The sequence below is a fragment of the Nicotiana attenuata genome, chromosome 3, assembly GCF_001879085.1.
Source record: "Nicotiana attenuata strain UT chromosome 3, NIATTr2, whole genome shotgun sequence".
NCBI classification, from domain to species: domain Eukaryota; kingdom Viridiplantae; phylum Streptophyta; class Magnoliopsida; order Solanales; family Solanaceae; genus Nicotiana; species Nicotiana attenuata.
In genome coordinates this window covers 32,923,117-32,949,635 of record NC_031991.1, presented here as the reverse complement: position 1 = coordinate 32,949,635, position 26,519 = coordinate 32,923,117, and the positions used below count along the sequence as shown (strand labels likewise).

The following is a 26,519-nucleotide window of genomic DNA, read 5'->3' as shown; positions in this document are numbered from 1 at the left end:
TTCACATAAGGAAATATACATCGAGCTAAATTTCTTATTACAACAAAATTGCGAATATCAGTCACCGGCACGCTAAGTGCATAATACCGTCCCTAGGGAGACATATAGTGCCATAAGCTACGAACTCAAGCACAACTGAGGTGCGATATACGATCTGAATCTCAAGAGCCATTTTGCTCATATAACATCATCTCTACGCGAAACCTCAACACATAAGCAATTTCCCAAGCAATCTCACAACTCACACGGCGCAATGCATCATTACATGACATAACTGACGACGGGATACCACCCTGACTACTCCTCCATAAGGAGCACATTACTGAAATGAACACGTCTGGCCTGATATAAAACCCATATTCACATTGAAATCCATCCATAGACCTCAAGCTGGTTTTGATCGCACCGAACTAGGCTAATAAACTTCCAAAGGTCCATAAATACTCCCCTTGCCCCTCATAACGCATAAGGACAACCATCATAACCGGAGTAATCCTCCACAGTCCACAACCCAATAAACCGTGTGCCCTCTAGGCATCAGTTCTTAATTTAACGACATCACTACAATTTCATACTTGATTTAACTCTTCAATCGATCAAGTGGCTTCATGCCACACTAATACAACCTTTCCATGGGCACGCTCCCACAACCCTCTGTAGCAGATCACAGATCTGTACATCCAACTCACCGGCCGCGCTAACGCTAAAAAGCGATAAAATATCCTTAACCGGGATGCAAAGCCTTTTTCACAAACCGATCTCAGGTGACGCTGAAGGCAATACCAACTTACTTTAAACATCGGGACCGCTTCCCTGCTCATCCGAGCTCGTGACTTCCTTGCCAACACCGAACTGCAACCTTGAGCCTCTCTTCGAATTCCATGCCACTCGCCGCACCCAACATGCCACTATACGATAGAACACGATCTTTCATCATAGCTTCGCAACCACAATTGGACTAACACTTCATCATATAAAACTCTTCACTTCTCTCACTTTAGGAGAACCCTAGCAACACACATGTAAATTTTCATAACCGTAGAATATACAGATCTTTGAGTAGTGGTCTAAGCAACCACAGCCCTTTCGGAGTCCACTTACACATAGCAGGCCACAACAGTAGAATACTTCTGTATAACATCAATTACGGCGGCCGACCAGCCTCACACGTACCGCCACAATTCACTTGCATAACTTAATCGCGCTGGAGGAACTGATCACTGCCACCAATATGCCAATTCAACTATGGCTAATCAATCTATCTTCTTCTAATTTATCCTTGATTGCCTTAGATATAATAATAACTTCATTCAAAACATAACATACTCCATCCGCACTCATCCCGAGTGACCTTGAATCACGAGACCATGCTGTCTCAAATCCCACGAACCATTTCATACCCCCCAAATGCAACACTGCAAGTCAAAACATCATAGGGCCTTCTGGGCACCTCCTCATTAGCTGCTACAAGACTTGATTCTTAACTGTATCTATAGGCTCGAAGCCATTAGGCACCACACTTTACCCCTTTCAAAACAAAATCCACTAGGATCGTTGTCGAGAGTCACCCGCTCTGACTTGGCCCCGAATATAATCAACTCCATAAATCTTCTAGCACATGAATACCCTCTCGACGAAGCACTCGGCAGAATCACTTCCCTTGAAACCCACATCTATACAAGGCATAAATCCTGAATCCTTCCCCAAGTCTGAACATGGGCCAATAAGGCCAACGATAGCACACCTTTAACAATTCCTCTACTCAAATTACCACTTATGTTCTTTTCCTGTGGCTGAAATAACCCATCAATGTGCTAATAATCAGAAATCTCGCAAGTAGTTAACCGGGCAATCCTTAATCATAGGCGGTGGGACTCTCCCACTTAGCCTGAAGCCATTATTACACAAATTCTGGAATTCACCAGGATCCTTTATCTCTTGTTGACATAACCTTGCGCAATCAACCGCCAAAATTCTCTGTATCTTTCTGTAAAACCCTCTTGTTATTCTCTGAATCATCAACCACGCTCACACGACCGATTCTCTTTGCTGTATAGCCAATAGAACCCTTTGCAAAAGCTTCGCCAACCACGCGACCGCCGTCCTGCTCACTGGAGATTCTCTTTGCTATATAGCCAATAGAACCCTTTGCAAAAGCTTCGCCAACCATGCGACCGCCGTCCTGCTCACTGGAGATATCCCGCCTGTGGAATCTACGTGCCGACGTCTTCCAACGCTGCTACACGGGGTGCAATCACCACGACATTAATGACCCATCCTGAGTCCAAGCTCACTCTCTAGCTGCACAAGTCCATTCACCCCTCGTGGACATCTATTAAGTGCGCGACAACATCCTTCCAATTCAAAGTTACGTTTTATCCTTCTTCATTTCAAGTAGCTCCTTTCCGTTATATCAAATCTCCTGCCGCATAATAGCCCACACTTCGAATAAATCCGTAGGCCCAAATCACCAATCACAAAAAAAAAAGATTCCCAAATCACCCCAAACTCTCCCATTTTGGCGGAACTCACCTCTCTAGTCGACTACTCGACCTTTGCTTCTTACGCCTGGCCTTCTAGAAATTTTAATTACCACCTGACGCTCCCCACATGTCCCTCCTCGTCCGTTGCTGCTTAGTTGTTGCCTTAAATAGAGTCTATCTTCGTGGCACTTGAACCCACAATTGCTGCTAACTTTAAACCTTTTTGGAAGATCATCTTCCTCATACCGTCGACATTAGAAACATTGATTCAATCCTGAACTGCCGCACCCTGCAATATCTGACAGCCGTATTTTCAATATTATTTCACAATAGCTTACCCCAAAGGCGAATTGTAGAAGATCATAACACCGACGAACTTAGTACGTTCGATTAGGACAACGACACCTCATCATAGAAGAAACCTCCACCACGCTCGCATATACCAAGTCTCATTACTCCACCAGCCCACATCTGACCATTCTTAGTCCGATTGCTTTTCCCCTGCCGGGAATAAAGTACTGAATCTCTAGATTATGCACTGAGTAAACCTCCCTTCAAGTCATACACTGCCCCGACACGTAGGCAAACATCCTACCATCACATCAATGCTGCGGAACAATCATTTATAGCAACATGGCAACTTATGCCTAGCCTCAGTGCTCTCGGAAGTACCACTACTGAGCAGAAACGACAGAATATCCTTCCACAAGGCGACGATAATAGCTCAGACAACTATGCAGGAAAAAACACCCCGCACTGCATCGGTAGCACCATTACAATTATTCAATTCTCGATTTATAAGAAGCGATTTGCGTCGCATAAGATTGAATAGGAAGGAATTAAAGGCGTAGCCTCCAGGGATCGAATCGCACGCTGGGAAATCAAGAAGGGAAGTACTCCTAACAGTCCTGCAGCCTCCCGAGGATAAGTACAGACGTTTCCGTACTGATCCGCGAGACTCTACTAGACTTGGTCATGACCCGTGAGACCCCTTAGGAACCTAGTGCTCTGATACCATGTTGTCACGACCCAAAATCCACTAAGGATCGTGATGGCGCTGGACACCACCCTCAGGCAAGCCAACCCAAAATACTTAGCTAAATCCTCATTTTAATACTTTTGAAAACTATGACTTTTCTTCAAATTTACCAATTTAAAAGATAATCGTCTCAAATCAAATTAAATAATAAGCAGTTGATACAAAAAATACTTGACAACCATCCCAAAACCCGGTGACACAAGTGCATGAGCAATTTCTAAGAAAAATCGAATAAAGTACAACAGCTGTCCGAAATACAATTGGACAGAAAATGAATAGAATCCTGAGAGAGACTATACTAGCTGTGGTTTGCCTCGAAGAAATACGGCTCACCTAGTCTCCGTGTCAACCATGCTGCTACGCCTGCTAAGCCATTAGTGACGCATGTGCCTGTGCAACAAAAATGCACAGAAGTGTAGTATGAGTACAAAAAAACAACGTGTACTCAGTAAGTATCCCGCCTAATCTCGAAGAAGTAGAGACGAGATGGCAACTTCGACACATACTAAAGGTCCAGTAATATTATTATTAATGCGATGACTCACAGATTTATTAAGAACCACAGTAGATTCAAGTAATTTACTAAACAGGTAAAAGTTCCTCTTTATTAAAAGTCTCCGGATTTATAATCCATTAATTAACAAATTTTTCGCAAGTCGGGAGAGCATATATTAGTATCAACAAATATCAAAGCAAGCAATACAAGCATGCGCAACTCATGCCGAGGTCGTACGGCCCGATCCGACAATATTTAAAATGTGCTCTGCCGAGGGTCGAGCGGCCCGAACCATAGATGCATCTATTACCCTGCTAGCGAATCATACATGCGACACGGTCAAATTTAAATAAACAATCACCCTGCTCGTGTACCATACATGCGACGCAGGTACACATAGAATCACATGCTCAACAACAAATTAAGAATTTCACGGGGAATATTTATCCCATTAGAAGCCAATTCTCTTTTAATGATTTAAGGAACAAGTTTAATCCTCTTAGAAATTCATTTACCAGTTCGATAAGATTTAAGCAATTCATACTGTCAATGACATTACAAGTATTCCAAGTATAGCATATTTTTTGGGTCCTAGACTACCCGAACTTACACATATTAGTAGCTACGCACGGACTCTCGTCACCTCGTGCGTACGTAGCCCCCACAAATAGGAGCATATAACCAATTATTTCACCTATGGGGATAATTCCCTCTTACAAGGTTAGAAATGAGACTCACCTCGCTCCGAAGATCCATAACCGGCCTTCCACGCCCTTCCGAAAACTCAAATTGATGCACAATGCTCCAAAACTAGCCAATAGTTATGCAAATCCATTAATATACGATAAACTACTCATATTAATCTAGTTTATAACCATTCCTAACCCCGATCGGAAAGTTGACAAAAATGCCCTCGGGCCCACGTGCCCGGATTTCCAAAATTTTCGAAGAATAAGTTTACCCATAGCCTCACGAACTCAAATATATAATTTTCTCTTAATTCCATACCCAAAATCGTGGTCAAATTCGAAGAATATAAATTCTAGGTCTTTCTACCAAAACCCTAAATTTCTACCAATTTTGCATGCCAAAATCTATACATAATCGATGTATTTAACTCAAGATGGATGGGATTAGCTTACCTTATCGTTGATGATGAAAAATCCCACTTGAAGCTCTCCCTAAAATCGCCCAAGCCAAGAAAATATGAGAGAAAATGGCCAAAACCCGATTTTTAAAACACCTCTCTGCCTCCAGCACTTTCCGTACCTGCGGTCCCTTGACTGCTTCTGCGGTTCCGCAGGTGCGAGCCAATCCACCGCTTCTGCGGTTTCCTCCAGGCCTCTTACTTCCCTATCTGCGCTTCTCCTACCGCAGGTGCGGTCCCGCATCTGCGGCGAAATTACAGCATTTGCGGTCCCAGCTGGCTTGCCCCTTTCCGCTTATGCGACTCTTCCGCCGCAGGTGCGGTCCCGCTTCTGCGGCTGCTTGACCGCATCTTGGGTCCCTTCCCTCCTGATCCAAACCGCATCTGCGGCTCCTTTGGCCGCTTCTGCGGCTCCGCACCTGCGCCCAAGTCTCGCAGGTGCGGTTATATCAGCAACCAGCAGCTTCAGCCTTTTCCAAAAGTCCATTTTCGATCCGTCAACCACCCGGAATCCACCCGAGGTCCCCGAGACCCCAACCAGTCCCAAAACACATTACGTACTTGCTCGAGGCCTCAAATCATATCATACAACGCTAAAACCACGAATCGACCTCCAATCCAAGCTTTATGAACTTTAGAATTTCAAACTTCTACTTCCGGTGTTTAAACCTATCAAATCACGTCCGATTAACTTCAAATTTTGCGCACAAGTCATATTCGACATTACGGACCTACTCCAACTTCCGGAATCGGATTCCGACTCCGATATCAAAAAGTCAACTTCCGGTCAAACTTTTCAAAACCTTCAAATTTCTGTCTTTAGCCAAATGACTCCAAAATGACCCACGGACCTCCGATTCACTTCCGATCGCGCCCCCAACTCCAGAATCACCGTACGAAGCTACTCCCTGACTCGGAATCCCAAATGGACATCGATAGCACTGAGATGCACTTCAACCCAAACTTATAAATTTTTTTCCAAAATGCTAACTTCCACAATAGGCGCCAAAACGCTCCCGGGTCATCCAAAACCCGACCCGGACATACGCGCAAGTTCGAAATCGTTATACGAACCTGCTGGAACCTTCGAATCCTGATTCCGAGGTCGTTTACTCTGAAATCCAATCCTAGTCAATTCTCTCAACTTAAAGCTTCCGAAATGAGAATTTCCTCTCCAAGTCAACTCCGAACTTCCCGAAATTCAATTCCGATCACGCGTACAAGTCATAATACCTGAAATTAAGCTGCTCATGGCCTCAAACTGTTGAACGGCGCGCTAGGGCTCAAAACGACCGGTCGGGTCGTTACACTACCCTCCTTTTAATATAATATAGATAGTATCCAGGTCAGGTTTAATATGTTTTATAGAATTTTTATTCAAACTTTTTTCGGAACCTAGAGAAAACATTAATGTTTTAATTATACGGTACCAAGTAGACCAATTTTCAGATTATTGGAAACTGAGCAACTGATGGAGATAAATGAAAAATTAAACAAATGAATCTTCTCCAAAATGGGATTACGACGTCAAAAAATTCCTAAAACTTAGGGTGTTTTGGTATAGCCGAAAATGTTTTCCAAGAAAATGTTTTCTTGGAAAATAAGTAGTAATCTTATCCATTTTTTTAGTGTTTGGTGTGCAAATTAAGAAAAATAACTTTTCAAGAGTATCATAAATAATTTAGATACAATAAACATGAAGCCATAAACATTCGAACCAACAACCTTCCGAACCCACAAATTTCATAAACTTCTGAATCGTTAAAACTTTCGAAACCGCGAACTTTCGAACCCGTAAACTTTATAATTTCTAAACCCGTTAACTTCCAAACACATAAAACCTCCGAACTCATAACTTTGGAATTTGTAAAATTTCGAACCTGTAAATCGAAAGATGAAAAAACTAAAACTGAAATATATATATATAAAAAAATCCCGGGGGGGGGGGGGGGTTGGCGGGGTGGGTGGTGCAGAAAAACGAAAAAATATTTTGTGGGGTGGGTTGGTGAGGGTGGGGAAGGTTGAGAAGGAGTTTTGGAAAATATTTTCCATTCTCTTGATAAGGAAAACAATTGGAGGAAAATGAGTTCATAAGGAAAATGTTTTCTATAACATTTAAGCCAACGAAACATGAGAAAATTGAAAAAAAAATTCCGAAAAATATTTTCTTTCGTACCAAACACACCCATGAGGGCTGGGAAAGTTTTGAGGTATTCCAAGATACGTTTGAACTTGCTTAAATTGGAAAAGATGGAATAAGACTCATGGGAAGCCCCATTAAGTAGTTCAAGTTAAAGCTCTACCATGATGAAAAAGAACTTAGATTTTCAATATCTCTCTCTTTTTTCTTTTGTAATGCGTGGTCCTTCAAAACCATATTAATCAGCAAGAATCCAATACATGTGCTTTTACAAGTCCATTCTTCATATGACATTAATCACTTTTCTGATTCAGGTTTTAAATTTTATGGGTATAATATTTAAGATATTAAGGTTCACGATTATATTTTTAAAATTTTGGATTTACGATTATATTTTAGATAATATAAAGCTGCATCCGCGGTCGATATCGGGTTGACTTTCGGGTTAAATAACGTCTATGACTTTTGATAGAACTGTGGTTTAACATATGTTAGGTGCATTTTGCACAGCAGGACTGCTCTCTTTCAGCCTGCACTTTAAACCAATGGACAAATATTAATGGATTTTGTGTACTCTTTTCGCTATATATATTGTTTGGCTCAAAAGTTAACGATATACTTTGTAAGCGATAAAACAATCAAAAATAGAAAATGGGTAAATCGTAATCAAATATAATAAGCCTAGAGATGCAAAGATGATAATATTGTTGTAGATCTGATATTGCAAAGTGATAATGTTTACCAATAAGATACTTTCGTTAGAGGTAGAGATATAGAGAGAGAAAGCCAGAAAAATGAGAGAGTTGTATTAGATCAGATGCCCCTTTTACAATGTGGAGGTCTTCTTTATATAATAGGAGACCTTCCTCGAAAGAATCAAAAAGTTACAAAGATAGGTAACGTCTCCCTAGTGTGGACGCTGAGTTCTAAACGATGTCGCTTTTGTCCTCACAGCCGAGTCGTACCCGCTACGTTGGTCGGGTACACTCATTGGGCGTACCCACTGGCGTAGGGATACTGAGGGACAAATTTGACCCTATACAGTGACAACGTTACTTTCCTCTCAAAAAGAAAGGTTATTATTAAAATCATTATGTCACTGCTATAAGATGCGGTTATATACACATTTTTAAGCTGTTCTTCGCGATAAATTTTGAATAAGAAATAAATAGCCACAATCACAAATTTATAAAGAAAATAATATTTTGTTGATAAATGTTTGAGTACACCAAGTATTTATAATTATATCTATTAGGACATTTATACGTATCCATCAATAGGAATGTAACTGTTTGATGTTACACACCAATCCTTAAACATAAGATATATGTGCTGAATCATTTGTCATTCTGGTGTGCACTAATCCAAGCCTAATTCTTAAAGAGACTATATTTAGTATTGAAGAGGAAAAATATATGGATCTCGATTCAATAATTGGAATTTTCACAGAAGCAACAATAAAAACCAAAACCAAAACCAAAAAACATGTGACTAAGTAATGAAGCACGTTTACGCAGTTACCATTTTTCCTTAGTTAGAAGTTTCGAATTCGAATTAAATTGTAAAAAGAAATTTGAAAGACAATTTTTTCTTTAATATATTTTACGCAATATAAATCTGAATTAGTCGGAAATCTCTAGAATATATATTCCGAATGAAGGAAAAAAAAAAGGAGCGCTTGCATTTTGTGTCACCAAATTAGAGAAACTGATTTGACGTTGCCAAGCAAGCACTAGCTAAGCAAAAGCAAAATGTGATCACACTTGAACTCATTCCACTAACCTTCTCTTATTGGGTCATATCAGCCGACCAAATCTTGTTGTAATATACTCCATCTGATCACTTTTATTTGGCATGCATACTAAAAATAGGTTTTTATTTTTACTTATTCAGTTGTCACTTTACGCATATCAAGAGAAGACCAATTTAAATTTTCTGTTATACCCACAATATTTATTACTCATTTCAAATCATTTTCTCAAATTCAATAAAATATGCATCAATTAATATGGGTATCATGGTAAATTATGCACTTCATTTATTATTTCTTAAGGGACGTGAAAAGTTAAAACGTGCCAAGTAAAAGTGAACGGAGAGAGTATATTGGTCTCCCTTAAACAACGTTAAACCCCCTAATCAACCACATAACCCTACTACACATGCACCAATTTTTAATTGCTTATTCCTTATAATCAGACATGGCTTAACCCTAGTCCACTAAAGAGGCCGGTTTAGGTCTCACAAAATTAGAGGCCCCAAATATTACTTTTTTTATATGTAATTTGAATATTTATTGTACTTATTATGTGGTCTTCTTTTTATAGTTGATTGAGAAAATTCTAATGAAAGTAAAGGACAATTAAGAGGGTGTTTGGCTAAGCTTATAAGCTGGTCAAACTAGCTTATACGCACTTTTCAGTTTATCTACGCATTTGGTAAAGTTAAAAGTGCTTATAAGTCAAAAGTAAGCCAAAAGCCATAAGCTGGTCACCCCCAGCTTATGAATTTTAAGCTTATAAGCACTTTAAGTTTGACCAATTTTTTTTATTATTTTATCCTTAAAATATTCCTTCTTAGAACAAAACTCCTACATCGATACTCACTGCCTCAAGTATTCAACCTAAATCCCCCCCTTCCCCTCCTCCCCCCACCTCTTCAAGTCTGCAATTCTCATTGACTATTTAAGATAAGCAAATTCTCTCTTCCTTTGCATATTTATATCTATGTGATTGTGTAATGAGGACATATCAAATTTTTTGGTGTATTGCTTTCTAAGTGTTGTGGTGATGAAGACAATGTTTGTTTCTCTTCAAATAATTTGTCCTCTTTAGGTTTATATTTTACTGAGAAACTTTTGTCAATTTATTAATTATTATAACTTATGATTATACGCTTATCATAAAATAAATAATATTTATCATAAATATTATCTTATCTAAACACAATTGTATTTAAAATAAAATGACAAATAGAATATTTTGTATTTGAATCGATCTGGAATCTAAAATTTTGAAGAAATTACGCCTTTATAAGTGTAAATAGTTCTCAGGTTATTTAAGTCATTTTAACATAAAAAGAGCTTATCATCACTTTTTTATCAAATACTGCAGCAACTTATTATCAATTTCAACACTTGTACCTAAATACATAACTGCTTATTTATTAAATCAGTTTCAGCACTTAAAAGTACTTTTCAGCACCTAATGCTTATCAGCTACTTCATATCAGCTAATCCAAATGGGCTCTGAATCTGTACTTATGTCACGACCCCGGTTCGCCCTCCGTGAACCATCATGATGGCACCTAGTCCCTACGACTAGGTAAGCCTAATAATGCGGAAAATAAACCAATTTGCGAAAGAAAACAAGTAAAACCAAAAATAGTGAATAAAACAGTGTTTAATAGTGCCGCTCGGCATACACCATATCAACTCTCGAATACTAATACCTTTCCCAAAACCCGGAATCTCATGAAATCACAAGCTAAGAATATTACATAGTGCTCTAACTCCAGAATGTCTAAAACAAAGTAAATACAGAAGGGCTGTAACTACAAGAGAGAATGAAGAGAGACTCCTCGGTCTGCGGACGCGGCAGATATACCTCGAAGTCTCCGAAAGATCGCCTCGCCTCATGGATGGTAAGTCTGAGTAGAGGTACCTGGATCTACACATGAAAAACGTGCACAGGAAGGGCATGAGTACACCACAGCGGTACTCAATAAGTGCTAAGTCTAACCTCGGTCGGGTAGTGACGAGGAAGGTCAGGACCCTACTGAGATTAAATAAAATATTGTGATGACCCAAAGGGGGTTATCACCGGATTTCTTCCTATTTCCGTGCTTCCGAGGCCTTGAAAACCTCGCTTTTAGTTGTCTCGATTTGCGTGGGCAGTCCGGGCGCGAAGCCGGAAAGCTTTTATGTTGAAATATGTGAACTTTATGAAAAATTTGAAGAATTTTGATATTAATATTGCTAAAGTTGACTTTGGTCAACATTTTTGGTAAACGGACCCGGTCCCGTGATTTGGCGGCCCCGGAGGGTCCGTAGAAAAATATGAGACTCGGGCATATGCCCGGAGCCGAATTTCGAGGTCGAGAGCCCGAGAAATGAATTTTTCTGTGAAATTGTTTTTCTGAAATTCTTAAGGAAAATGGAAATGAAAATTGATTAAAAGACTATGGTATCGGGTTCGTATTTTGGTTCCGACGCCCGGTACAGGTCTTAAATATGTGTTAAGCGCTTCCTGTGAAGTTTGGTCGAAATCGGACATCGTTTGACGTGTTTCGGACCCAATTCTCTAAAGTTAGAAGTTTAGGGAGTTGAAAATGAAAATGATGATTTTGAGGCTTGATTCATTGATTTTGATGTTATTTTGGCGATTTGATCGCTCGAGTAAGTTCATAGGATGTTATTGAGTTAGTGTGTGTGATTGGTTAGGAGCCTCGAGGGCTCGGGAGTGAATTGGAGGTGGTTCGGGGTGTTTTTGCACTTAAGAAGTTAGCAGATTTTCTGCAATTTTTGCACATGGGTTTTCTTCATCGCGTTCGCATCACTAGGTCCGCGTCCGCGTAGTTCTGTGCTTTCCCACTTCGCGTTCGCGTCTTCACCCTCGCGAACGCGTAAGCCAAATTCAAGCCCCAGTATTTCCCTTCATCGCGTTCGTGCTCTGGCCATCGCGATCGCGATGATTTGTTGTGTCCTCTATCGCGTTCGCGTCCCTTAACACGCGTTCGCGTAGGCCAATCATGGACCCCAGCATTTTTCCTCTACGCGTTCGCGTTCCCTTTCACGCGTTCGCGATGCGGTGCCCAGTTTACCGTTCGCGAACGCGGCTCCTTTCCCGCGAACGCGAAGGGCAATTTTGCCCGGTTATATTTTTAATGTCCAGAACAGTAGCAGCACGGGAATTCCTCATTTTTTCCACACGAACTCTTCTCCCTAACACTCCATAGACGAATTTTGAAGGCCTTTTCCTCCATAGCTTCTTAGGTAAGTGTTCTTAACTTTATCCTCTCTTAATTTCTTCATCTAATCACTAAATTCCTAGCCCTAAATCATGAAATCAAAGTAGAAATTAGGGGTTTTGGGTAGAGTTAGGATTTTGAGAATTTTGGGTGATTGAACCTCAATTTTGGGGTCGAATCTTGAAACAAATTATATATTTGAATTCGTGGGGTTATGGGTGATTGGGTTTGGGTCCGAGCCTCGTGTTTGGACCATGTGGGACCGGTGTCGAATTTTGGTGTTTTTGGAAGAATGATTGGAATTTCATTTCTAGGCTATGGGATTATGTTTTTGAGCCCTTATTGATATTATTGAACTAATTATGCCTAGATATCATTGTTTCGGAGTTGGATTGTAGAGGAAAGGCGGTATTAGAGAGTTGATTGCTATTCTTGGACCGAGGTAAGTGTCTGTTCTAACTTTGGCTTGAGGGAATAGGATTAGGATGTTATTTGTTACTTGCTAAATGTGGAGTATGGTGTATAGGCATGGTGACGGTTGTCTATGCACCGAGTCTAGCATGACCGTGAGTCTTAATTGCTTTTAATTCGAATGATGTGACACAACTTCCTTGTTTAATCGATAAATTTCATATAATGTGAACGGTTGAGGAAGAATTGTGATTGGTATATTTTGGAGCGTTGGCTCGAACAAGGATGTGATAGTTGAGAGAGAAGTGATTTAAAAGAGGATGTGTTGTGATTATTCCCTTGCCGGGACGTGTAGACTATTATTATGTACTCTCCCTTGCCGGGATATTTGGGCTGTTAGCTGTACCCTTGCCGGGTTAAAGTGTTATGTTGTTGAATTCCCCTAATGGGGCCTTCTTTACAAAGTCAGATATTTTGAACTATGATATGGGATCGTGTGGCACGCCGTCCACTTATATATATATATATACATAATCTGCACAGGTTGTTTTTGTTAGGTTCTGTCTAGCCTCGTCACTACCTCGCCGGGGTTAGGCCAGACACTTACCAGCACATGGGGTCGGTTGTGCTGATGCTACACTTCTGTGCTTTTTGCACAGATCATAGTACCGGAGCAGGAGCTTTTGGACAGCAGTAGGAGCGTTGGGAGCTTATTTCAGTCCGGAGATTTCCGAGGTAGCCTTGCTGGCGTCCGCATGGCCCGGAGTCTCCTTTATCTCTGTCTTTCGTTTGATTTTCTTTGTATCGGATCAGACAGTACTGTATTCTTATTCAGACTTTGTATTTAGCATTAGTGACACCAGATCTGGGTAGAGGTGTATTTGAATTTCCGCACTTGGTTTCAGTTATTTATATTTTCGGGACTTCCGCTTTTATATTAATTGCCTCGTTCTTCTTTATACTGTTAATGATGTTGAGAGAAATGTTAAATTAATTGGCTTGCCTAGCTCCTATTAGTAGGCGCCATCACGATTCCCGAGGGTGGGAAATCCGGGTCGTGACAAATATAAAGTCCGACAGTGTAGAACAGAGTAGTATAAATGAGTACAGCAGTAAGAGTAACACAGGATACAACGGGTAACGACAACTAAAACAAAAACAAGTAATCACGGTAACAAATACAGCTCAACGCAAAGGTAACAGCCGGGGGATCTCCCAGGATACCGTCCTGTAGTCCCAAAAATAATATCCAGTGGATCTCCCGGGTGCAGTCCCGTAGTCCAACTCATAAATGCGGCGGGATCTACAGGAATACCACATCCATAGTCCCAAATATAAATACTCAATACTGGGGGAATCTACCGGGTGCAATCCCGTAGTTCCAATGTAAAAGTGCAGGGGGATCTCCCGGAATACAAATCCGTAGTCCCAAAGTAACATACAGGGGGATCTCCCGGGATACCGTCCCGTAGTCCCAAAGTAAATAAACAGCAGCAACAAGAAGAATATTCAATTCAATCAAATTTCACACCAATGTAAAGCAGGTATTTCTAACCTAGCACGCTGCACCTAATTCAAATAGGGCAGTAGAACAAATAAACAGTTAAATCAATTAGGCATGCTTCCCTAAGCTAACAACAGGCTTAACTTGCAAGTAGTGTAAACAGGAAAGGAAAACACAATTCTAAGTACTTATTGGAAACCGGATTTTTCAACAATTAGCACAAGTATGCACTCGTCACCTTACGTACAAGGCATTGCAATTAACAAATATACCAAATCCTAAGGGGAAGGTCCTCAACACAAGGTTAGGCAAGCCACTTACCTCGATCCAGCTCAAAATCAACCCGAAACCACGTTCTTGCCACGAGTATTCGACTCCAAATGGCCCAAATCTATTCAATTCAATTGCATAATGCAAATAACATTCAAGTATCTAATTCTACAAATAAATTCTAAGCTAATGCGCAAAATTAGGTAAAATGACCAAAACGCCCCTTGAGCCCACATCTCGGAGTCGGGTAAAATTTATATTTCCAGAATTCTCGTACTCTCACGAGTTCATGCATAACAAAATTATCCAAATCCAAGGTCAAATTCCCCATCAAAATTCGAATTCTAGGTCTAAGAACTTTCTTCCCATTTTTCTCAATTTTCATCTCCAAATCCGAATTTAAATGACAAAACTAAGATAAGATTAATGGAATATAACTAGAAAGGAACAAGGAATCGTTACCCAATGATCTTCTCTTCAAAACCTCACAAAATCGCCCTACCCCGAGCTCCAAATTTGAATTTTCCAAGTTTTGAACAAAACCCTCGACTTTGCCCCTTTTCTGCCCAGCTAATCCGCTTCTGCGGTCATGGGACCGCACCTGCGGTCCCGCTCTTGCGGACAAACGGTCGCATCTGCGACAATCACTAACTCAGCCTGTTTCCGCACCTGCTACTCCCCATTCGCAGATGCGGTACCGCTTCTGCGGTATTTCTCCCGCTTCCGTGGCTCCTGCTGGTTTCTCCCCTTTCCGCTTCTGCGATGGGTCCGCCGCTTCTGCGGCTCCGCACCTGCGGGACCCAACCACAGGTGCGGTTATGACAAGAAACCAGCAGCTGAAGCTGCTCAATTAACTCCCAATTCCTCCGTCAACCTTCCGAAACCATCCCGAGGCCCCCGGGACCTCAACAAAAAATAGAAACAAGTCTAATACCAATGTCCAAACTTATACCAATCCTTAAAACACCCAAAACAACATCGAAATACCAATTTAACATCGGATTCAAGCCTAAGAACTTCAAAAACTCAAAATTTACGCTTTCGATCAAAAAGTCTATCAAACCTCGTCCGAATGACCTGAAATTCTGCACACACATCACATTCAACACTACGGAGCTACTCCAACTTCCGGAATTCCATTCCGACCCTCAGATCAAAATCTCACTATCGAACTGGAAACTTCAAAAATCCAACTTTCGGCATTTCAAGCCTAAATTAGCTACGGACCTCCAAAATGCAATCCGATCACGCCCCTAAGCCCGAAATCACCCAACGAAGCTAGCAGAACCATCGAAATCTCATTCCGAGGCCGTCTTCACACTGTTCCAACTACGGTCAAATTTCCAATACTTAAGCTCTCATTTAGGGACTAAGTGTCCCAAAACTCTCCGAAACTCAAAACCGAATATCCCGGCAATTCAAAATAGCAGAAATAAACACGGGGACAGTAGTTAATAGGGGATCGGGGCATAAATTCTTAAGACGACCGGCCGGGTCGTCACATCCTCCCACACATATACATTTGTTCATCCTCGAAGGAGCATAGAGACATACCTGAAGTAGTGAAAAGATGAGGGTAATGGCTGCGCATATCCTGCTCGGTCTCCCAGGTCGCTTCCTCGATCGGCTGGCCCCGCCATTGAACCTTCACAGATGCAATGTTCTTTGACCTCAGCTTTCAAATCTGCCTGTCCAAGATCGCCACTGGCTCCTCAACATAAGATAGATCCTTGTCCAACTGGACCGAACTGAAGTCCAACACGTGCGACGGGTCACCGTGATATCTCCGGAGCATCGAAACATGAAATACTGGGTGAACTCCTACCAGGCTGGGAGGTAAGGCAAGCTCATAGGCAACCTCCCCAACACTCCTCAATATCTCAAAAGGGCCAATAAACCTCGGACTCAGCTTCCCTTTCTTCCCAAACCTCATAATGCCCTTCAAAGGCGAAACCCGAAGCAGAACTCGCTCTCCAACCATGTAGGAAACATCACGAACCTTCCGGTCCGCGTAACTCTTCTGTCTTGACTGGGCTGTACGGAGTCTACCCTGAATCACCTTGACTTTCTCCGAAGAATCCCGAACCAAGTCTGTGCCCAATAATCTAGCCTCACCCGGCTCGAACCAACCCAACAGAGATCTACACCGCCTACCATATAAAGCCTCATACGGTGCCATCTGAATGCTGGACTGATAGCTGTTGTTGTAGGCAAACTCCGCCAATGGCAAGAACTGATCCCAAGACCCTCCAAACTCAATCACACACGCACGGAGCATATCCTTAAGAATCTGAATAGTGCGCTCAGACTGTCCGTCCGTCTGGGGGTGAAATGATGTGCTCAACTCCACCCGAGTACCCAACTCATGCTGTACGGCTCTCCAGAATTGCGATGTGAACTGAGTACCTATTTGAAATGATGGAAACTGGAATACCATGCAGAAGGACAATCTCCCGGATATAAACCTCTGCCAACTGCTCCGAGGAATAGGTAGTACACACAAGAATGAAGTGCGCGGACTTGGTCACCCGATCCACAATAACCCAAATGGCATTGAACTTCCTCAAAGTCCGTGGGAGCCCAGATACGAAGTCCATGGTGATCCGCTCCCACTTCCACTCCAGAATCTCTATCTGCTGAAGCAATCCACCCGGTCTCTGGTGCTCATACTTCACCCGCTGACAATTAAGGCACTAGGCTACAAACCCAACTATATCTTTCTTCATCCGCCTCCACCAATAGTGCTATCTCAAATACTGATACATCTTCGCGGCACCCGGATGAATGGAATACCGCAAACTATGGGCCTCCTCTAGAATCAACTCCCTAAGCCCATCAACATTGGGTACACAAATTCGACCCTGCATCCTCAATATCCCATCATCACCAATGGTCACATCTCGAGCATCGCCATGCAACACCCTATCCTTGAGGACAAGCAAATGAGGGTCATCAAACTGAAGCTCCCGAATACGATCAAACAAGGAAGACCGAGAGACCGCACAAGCTAGAACCCGACTAGGCTCCGAAAGGTCCAACCTCACAAACTGGCTGGCTAAGGCCTGAACATCCATCGTCATAGGCCTCTCTGCTACTGGTAAATAAGCCAAACTCCCCAAACTCTCTGCCCGGCGGCTCAAAGCATTGGCCACGTAATTGGCCTTGCCCGGGTGATACAAAATAGTGGTATCATAATCCTTCAGCAGCTCTAGCCATCTCCTCTGACGCAAATTAAGGTCCTTCTGCTTGAACAGATGATGCAAACTCCGGTGATCAGTATAAATCTCACAAGGCATGCCGTACAAATAATGATGCCAGATCTTCAAGGCGTGAACAATATCAGCTAACTCAAGATCATGAACAGGATAATTCTTCTCATGTATCTTCAACTGTCTGGACGCGTAAGCAATCACCCTACCGTCCTGCATCAATACTGCTCCAAGGACAACTCTCGAGGCATCACAATAGACAGTATAAGACCCCGAACCGGTAGGCAATATCAAAACTGGGGCTGTAGTCAAAGTTGTCTCGAGCTTCTGAAAGCTCTCCTCGCACTCTTCCGTCCACTGGAACGGAGCACCCTTCTGGGTCAGTCTAGTCATAGGTGCTGCAGTAGATGAAAACCGCTGAACAAATCGACGATAATAACCCGCCAAGCCAAGGAAACTGCGGATCTCTGTAGCTGAGGATGGTCTGGACCAACTCTCCGAAACTCAAAACCGAACATCCCGGCAATTCAAAATAGTAGAAATAAACACAGGGACAACAATTAACAGGGGATCGGGGCGTAAATTCTTAAGATGACCGGCCGGGTCGTCACATCCTCCCACACTTAAATATTTGTTCGTCCTCGAACGAGCATGAGACATACCTTAAGTAGTGAAAATATGAGGGTCGGCTGCGCATATCCTGCTCGGTCTCCCAGGTCGCCTCCTCGACCGGCTGGCCCCACCACTGAACCTTCACAGATTCAATGTTCTTTGACCTTAGCATTCAAATCTGCCTGTCCAATAACGCCACTGGCTCCTCAACATAAGATAGATCCTTGTCCAACTGGACCGAACTGAAGTCCAACACGTGCGACGGGTCACCGTGATACCTCCAGAGCATCGAAACATGAAATACTGGGTGAACTCCTGCCAGGCTGGGAGGTAAGGCAAGCTCATAGGTAACCTCCCCAATACTCCTCAATATCTCAAAAGGGCCAATAAACCTCGGACTCAGCTTCGCTTTTTTCCCAAACCTCACAACGCACTTCATAGGCGAAACCCGAAGCAGAACCCGCTTTCAAACCATGTAGGAAACATCACGAACCTTTCGGTCCGCGTAACTCTTCTGTATGGACTAGAAAGTACGGAGTCTATCCTGAATCACCTTTACTTTCTCCAAAGCATACCGAACCAAGATTGTGCCCAATAATCTAGCCTCACCCGGCTCGAACCAACCCACCGGAGATCTACACCGCCTACCATATAAAGCCTCATACGGTGCCATCTGAATGCTGGACTGATAGTAGTTGTTGTAGGCAAACTCCGCCAATGGAAAGAACTGATCCCAAGACCCTCCAAACTCAATCACACACGCACGGAGCATATCCTTAAGAATCTGAATAGTGCGCTCGGACTGTCCGTCCGTCTGAAGGTGAAATGTTGTGCTCAACTCCACCCGAGTACCCAACTCATGCTGTACGGATCTCCAGAATCGCAATGTGATCTGAGTACCTCTGTCTGAAATGATGGAAACTGGAATACCATGCAGACGGACAATCTCCCGGATATAAATCTCTGCCAACCGCTTCGAGGAATAGGTAGTACACACAGGAATGAAATGCGCGTACTTGGTCAGCCGATCCATAATAACCCAAATAGCATCAAACTTCCTCAAAGTCCGTGGGAGCCCAGATACGAAGTCCATGGTGATCCGCTCCCATTTCCACTCCGGAATCTCTATCCGCAGAAGCAATCCACCCGGTCTCTGGTGCTCATACTGCACCTGCTGACAAGTAAGGCACCGGGCTACAAACCCAACTATATCTTTCTTCATCCGCCTCTACCAATAGTGCTGTCTCAAATCCTGATACATCTTCGCGGCACCCGGATGAATGGAATACCGCAAACTATGGGCCTCCTCTAGAATCAACTCCCGAAGCCCATCAACATTGGGTACACAAATCCGACCCTGCATCCTCAATATCCCATCATCACCAATGGTCACATCTCGAGCATCACCATACAACACCCTGTCCTTGAGGAAAAACAAATGAGGGTCATCAAATTGACGCTCCCGGATACGATCAAATAAGAAAGACCAAGAGACCACACAAGCTAGAACCCGACTAGGCTTCGAAAGGTCCAGCCTCACAAACTGGCTGGCTAAGGCCTGAACATCCATCGCCATGGGCCTCTCTGCTACTGGTAAATAAGCCAAACTCCCCAAACTCTATGCCCGGCGGCTCAAAGCATCGGCCACGTAATTGGCCTTGCCCGAGTGATACAAAATAGTGGTATCATAATCCTTCAGCAGCTCTAGCCATCTCCTCTGACGCAAATTAAGGTCCTTCTGCTTGAACAGATGCTACAAACTCCGGTAATCAGTATAAATATCACAAGGCACGCCGTACAAATAATGACGCCAGATCTTCAAGGCGTGAACAATAGCAGCTAACTCAAGATCATGAACAAGATAATTCTTCTCATGTATCTTCAACTGTCTGGGCGCGTAAGCAATCACCATACCGTCCTGCATCAATACCGCTCTAAGGCCAACTCTCGAGGCATCACAATAGACGGTATAAGACCCCGAATCGGTAGGCAATATCAAAACTGGGGCTGTAGTCAAAGTTGTCTTGCGCTTCTAAAAGCTCTCCTCGCACTCTTCCGTCCACTGGAACGGAGCACCCTTCTGGGTCAGTCTGGTCATAGGTGCTGCAATAGATGAAAACCCCTGAACAAATCGACGGTAATAACCTGCCAAGCCAAGGAAACTGCGGATCTCTGTGGCTGAGGATGGTCTGGGCCAACTCTGCACTGCCTCCACTTTCTTCGGATCCACCTGAATACCCTCACTCGAGAGCACGTGACCCAAGAACGCCACAGAATCCAACCAAAACTCATATTTCGAGAACTTAGCATATAGTTTCTTTTCTCTCAAGGTCTGGAGCACTATCCTCAGGTGCTGCTCATGATCTTCCCGACTCCGGGAATATACCAGAATGTCATCAATAAAAGCAATCACAAATGCGTCAAGATATGGCCGGAAAACACTGTGCATCAGATGCATGAAGGCTGCTGGGGCATTAGTTAGCCCAAATGACATAACAAGGAACTCGTAATGACCATACCGAGTCTTGAAGGCAGTCTTCGGGATATCTGGCTCCCGAATCTTCAACTGATGATAGCCTGAACGCAAGTCAATCTTAGAAAACACACAAGCACCCTGTAACTGATCAAACAGGTCATCAATACGAGGCAAAAGATAACGGTTCTTCACTGTAACCTTGTTCAACTGGCGATAATCAATACACATACGTATAGAACCATCCTTCTTCTTCACAAATATGATAGGAGCACCCCAAGGTGATACACTAGGCCGACTGAAACCCTTATCAAGTAATTCCTGCAACTGCTCCTTCAACTCCCTCAACTCAGGAGGAATCATATGGTACGGAGGGATAGAAATGGGCTGAGTGCCCGACAATAGATCAATGCCAAAATCAATATCTCTATTGGGCGGCATGCCCGGAAGATCAGCTGGAAACACATCAGAGAAATCCCGTACTACTGGGACTGAATCAATAGAAGGGGTATCCATACTGACATCTCTCACATAAGCTAAATACGCATCACACCCTTTCTCAACCATATGCTGAGCCTTAAGGAAAGAAATAACTCTACTGGGAGTGTGATCTAGAGCACCCCTCCACTCAACATGCTGTACACCTGGCATAGCCAGCGTCACAATTTTGGCGTGACAATCAAGAATAGCATAATGGGGCGACAACCAGTCCATGCCCAAGATAATATCACAATCAACCATGCTGAGTAACAATAAGTCGGCTCTAGTCTTAAAACCACTAAGAGCAACCAAACACGACCGATAAACGCAGTCCACAATAAGAGAATCTCCCATAGGTGTAGAAACATAAACATGGGAACTCAAAGAATCCCGAGATACACCCAAATGCGGAGCAAAATAAGAAGACACATAAGAATAAGTGGAGCCCGGATCGAATAGAACCGATGCATCTCTATGTCAGACCAAGATAGTACCTGTGATGATAGAATCGGAGGCGACAACCTCAGTACGGGCAAGAAGAGCATAGTATCTGGCCTGGTCTCCCCCTCGAGGGCGACCTCTACCTCCCCGATCACCACATCTAGCTGGCTGGGCCGGTGGGGTAGCAACTGGTGCTGGGATCATAGCCTGAGAACTCTGCGGGGCATGCTGTGGTTGAGAAGTCTGTGGAGGTGCACCCCTCCTAAGTCTGGGGCAATCCCCCACCATATGGCGTGTTTACCACACTCAAAATAAGCTCTGGGAGGACGTGGCGGCTGTGACTGGCTTGGGCCAGGTCTGCTGGACTGACCACTTGAAGCACCCCGTGCAGGAGGCGCACTAGATACTGGAGGTGCATAATAAGGCTCCTGAGGCCTAGGTGGAGCTGGAATACCTTTAGCTGTTGGGAGAGCTGAATGAACGGGGCGACTCATATAACCCCTACCATGATGACCTGCAGCTGGGGCACGAGCACCAGAATAATGGCCCGACTCTCGATACCTCTTGGCCTCCCTCTCCTCTCTATCCCTAGCATGTATACCCTCAATCCTCCTAGCAATGCTCACCACCTGCTGATATCACGGGCCATGCAAGACCTGATGCGGGGAATAAGCCCCTCAATAAACCGGCAAACCTTCTCGCGAACCGTATAGACCAAAGCTGGTGCATGGCTAGCCAAGTCGGTGTAATAGACAGCATACTCCGAGACAGTCATAGTACCCTGGCGCAAATGCTCAAACTCCGCACGCCAGGCGTCCCTGTGACTCTGGGGGACATACTCCCTCGTGAACATATCTGAAAACTGAGCCCAAGTCAGGGAAGCTGCCTCATCCGGACTGTCTAACTCATAAGCACGCCACCACTGATAGGCGGCTCCTCGAAGCTGGAAGGTAGTGAAGGAAACCCCGCTCGATCCTGATATGCCCATAGTACGGAGGATACGGTAGCACTCCTCAAGAAATCTAAGGGCATCATCGGAGGCTAGCCCGCTAAATGTCGGAGGCCGATACTTCTTGAACCTCTCAAGCCTCTTTTGCTCCTCCTCTGAAACTACTGCCCTCTCTTCGGGCTGAGCTGGGGCTACCGGCTATACAGGAATAACCTCTGGGACCTGATCAGCATGCACTCACTGCTCAGGAGTGCGGGCGGCGGGAGTCTGTGCTCCTCCCCCGGCCTGGGATGAAGCTGCAGCAAGGGGAAGCAACCCTGCCTGAGCTAGAGTGGTGTACATAGTCATAAACTGCGCCAGATTCTCCTGGAGTGCTGGAGCAGTAGTATCGGACGTATCAGGTGTCTGGACTCCAGCTGGTACTGCTAGTGGCACCTCGGTGGCAGCTCGCACGGGTGCTCTAGCTACACCACGAGCGCGTCCTCTGCCTCTACCCCGGCCCCGGCCTCTAACGGCTCCAGTAGGGTGTGCGGGTGCCTGATCATCTCAAGTGACACATGTCCTCACCATCTGTGAATAGAAGACAGAAATTTAGAATTGTGATATCAAAAATCTCGCACGACAAGGAAATCAAATGAAGTGGAACTTTCCTAACAGTTACATAGCCTCTCGTAGATAAGTACAGATGTCTCCGTACCAATCAACGAGACTCTAATAAATCGGCTTGTGATTCATGAATCCTATGAACCTAGAGCTCTGATACCAACTTGTCACGACCCCGGTTCGCCCTCCGTGAACCATCGTGACGACACCTAGTCCCTACGACTAGGTAAGCCTAATAATGCGACAAATAAACCAATTTGCGGAAGAAAACAAGTAAAACCAAAAATAGTGAATAAAACAATGTTTAATAGTGCTGCTCGGCATACACCATATCAACTCTCGAATACTAATACCTTTCCTAAAACCCGAATTCTCATGAAATCACAAGCTAAAAATACTACATAGTGCTCTAACTTCAGAATGTCTAAAACAAAGTAAATACAGAATGGCTGTAACTACAAGAGAGAATGGAGAGAGACTCCTCGATCTGCAGACGCGGCAGATATACCTCGAAGTCTCCTAAAGATCGCCTCGCCTCAAGGATGGTAAGTCTGAGTAGAGGTACCTGGATCTGCACATAAAAAACATGCGGATGAAGGGCATGAGTACACCACAGCGGTACTCAGTAAGTGCCAAGCCTACACTCGGTCGGGTAATGACGAGGAAGGTCAGGACCCTAGTGAGATTAAATAAAATATAAAGTTCGACAATGTAGAACAGAGTAGTATAAATGAGTACAACAGTAAGAGTAACACAGGATACAATGGATAACGACAAATGAAACAAAAACAAGTAATCACGGTAAAAAAATACTGCTCAACGCAGAGGTAACAGCCGGGGGATCTCCCAGGATACCGTCCTGTAGTCCCCAAATATAATATCCAGTGGATCTTCCGGGTGCAGTCCCGTAGTCCAACTCATAAATGCGCGGGGATCTATTGGAATACAACATCCGTAGTACCAAATATAAATACTCAATACTAGGGGAATCTACCTGGTGCAATCCCGTAGTTCAATGTAAAAGTGCGGGGGATCTCTCGGAATACAAATCCGTAGTCCCAAAGTAACATACAGGGGGATCTCCCGGGATACTGTCCCGTAGTCCCAAAGTAAATACACAGCAGTAACAAGAAGAATTTTCAGTTCAATCAAATTTGACATTAAGGTAAAGCAGGTATTTCTAACCTAGCATGCTGCATATAATTCAAATAGGGTAGTAGAACAAATAAGCAGTTAAATCAATTAGGCATGCTTCCCTAAGCTAACAATAGGCTTAACTTGCAAGTAGTGTAAACATGAAAGGAAAACACAATTCTAAGTACTTATTGGAAACCGGATTTTTCAACAATTAGCACAAGTACGCACTCGTCACCTTACGTACAAGGCATTTCAATTAATAAATATACCAAATCCTAAGGGGAAGGTCCCCCACACAAGGTTAGGCAACCCACTTACCTCGATCCAGCTCAAAATCAAACCGAAAGCACGTTCTTGCCACGAGTATTCGACTCCAAATGGCCCAAATCTATTCAATTCAATTTCATAATGTAATTAATACTTCAAGTATCTAATTCTACAAATAAATTCTAAGCTAATGCGCGAATTTAGGTGAAATGACCAAAATGCCCCTCGGGCCCACGTCTCGGAATCGGGTAAAATTTATATTTCCAGAATCCTCATACTCTCACGAGTTCATGCATACCAAAACTATCCAAATCCAAGGTCAAATTTCCCATTAAAATTCGAATTCTAGGTCTAAGAACTTTCTTCCCATTTTTCTCAATTTTCATCTCCAAATCCAAATTTAAATGATAAAACTAAGATAAGATTAATGGAATAACTAGAAAGGAACAAGGAATCGTTACCCAATGATCTTCTCTTCAAAAACCTCACAAAATTGCCCTACCCGAGCTCCAAATTTGAATTTTCCAAGTTTAAAAAAAAACCCTCGATTCTGCCCCTTTTCCGTCCAGCTAATCTGCTTCTGCGGTCATGGGACCGCACCTACGGTCCCGCTCTTGCGGACAAACGGTCGCATCTGCGACAATCACTAACTCAGCCTGTTTCCGCACCTGCGACTCCCCATTCGCAGATGCGGTAGCGTTTCCGCGGTATTTCTCCCGCTTCTGCGGCTCCTGCTGGTTTCTCCCCTTTCCGCTTCTGCGGTGGATCCGCCGCTTCTGTGGCTCCGCACTTGCGGGACCCAACCCCAGGTGCGGTTATGACAAGAAACCAGCAGCTAAAGCTGCTCAATTAACTCCCAATTCCTCTGTCAACCTTCCGAAACCATCCCGAGGCCCCCGGGACATCAACTAAAAACACAAACAAGTCTAATACCACCGTCCAAACTTATACCAATCCTTAAAACACCCAAAACAACATCGAAACACCAATTTAACATCGGATTCAAGCCTAAGAACTTCAAAAACTCAAAATTTACGCTTTCGATCAAAAACGTCTATCAAACCTCGTCCGAATGACCTGGAATTCTGCACACACATCACATTCAACACTACGGAGCTACTCCAACTTCCGAAAATTCCATTCCGACCCTCGGATCAAAATCTCACTATCGAACTGGAAACTTCAAAAATCCAACTTTCGGCATTTCAAGCCTAAATTAGCTACGGACCTCCAAAATGCAATCCGATCACGCCCCTAAGCCTGGAATCACCCAACGAAGCTAACGGAACCATCAGAATCCCATTCCGAGGCCGCCTTCACACTGTTCTGACTACGGTCAAATTTCCAACACTTAATCTCTCATTTTAGGGACTAAGTGTTCCACAACTCTCCGAAACTCAAAACCGAACATCCCGGCAATTCAAAATAGCAGAAATAAATATGGGTACAGCAGTTAATAGGGGATGAGGGCGTAAATTCTTAAGACGACCGGTCGGGTCGTCACAACTTACTTTCTAGTTCTTCCCACTCCAACTTAAGCAAATTTTATTTACAACTCTAACTTTGTAAAATATTTTATTTCAAGATCTCTGTAGCCTGTAGGTATGCTTCAAACTAATTAGTTTGTAAAAAGCTATAGTTGATTTGTTTATCATCTTTGTAAATACAATTTCCCACATGATTATTACTTTAGGAGGCAATGAGTTATACTGATGGTGATGTGGAAAAAAATATCAAAAGTAAACTTAATAAAATCTTATCAAAAGTTGTACTATTCCAACAAAGATTAAATGAGTTGGTTCCATCGTCAAGATTAAATTGCATCTCAAAAAGTAAAAAGAATAAATTTTAAATAAAAATATCTAAAATTATTAATTAAGTTTAAGGCCTCTT

The 26,519-nt window shown here is 43.3% G+C and overlaps 1 protein-coding gene across 1 annotated transcript; it reads right to left on the bottom strand.

Annotated features, from left to right (window-relative positions):
- LOC109224592 (RNA-directed DNA polymerase homolog) lies at positions 20,561–20,980 on the bottom strand (the record flags this gene model as incomplete). Its single annotated transcript, XM_019389141.1, has 1 exon — positions 20,561–20,980. A coding segment is annotated over exon 1 (420 nt), but the record flags the coding sequence as incomplete, so codon positions are not given.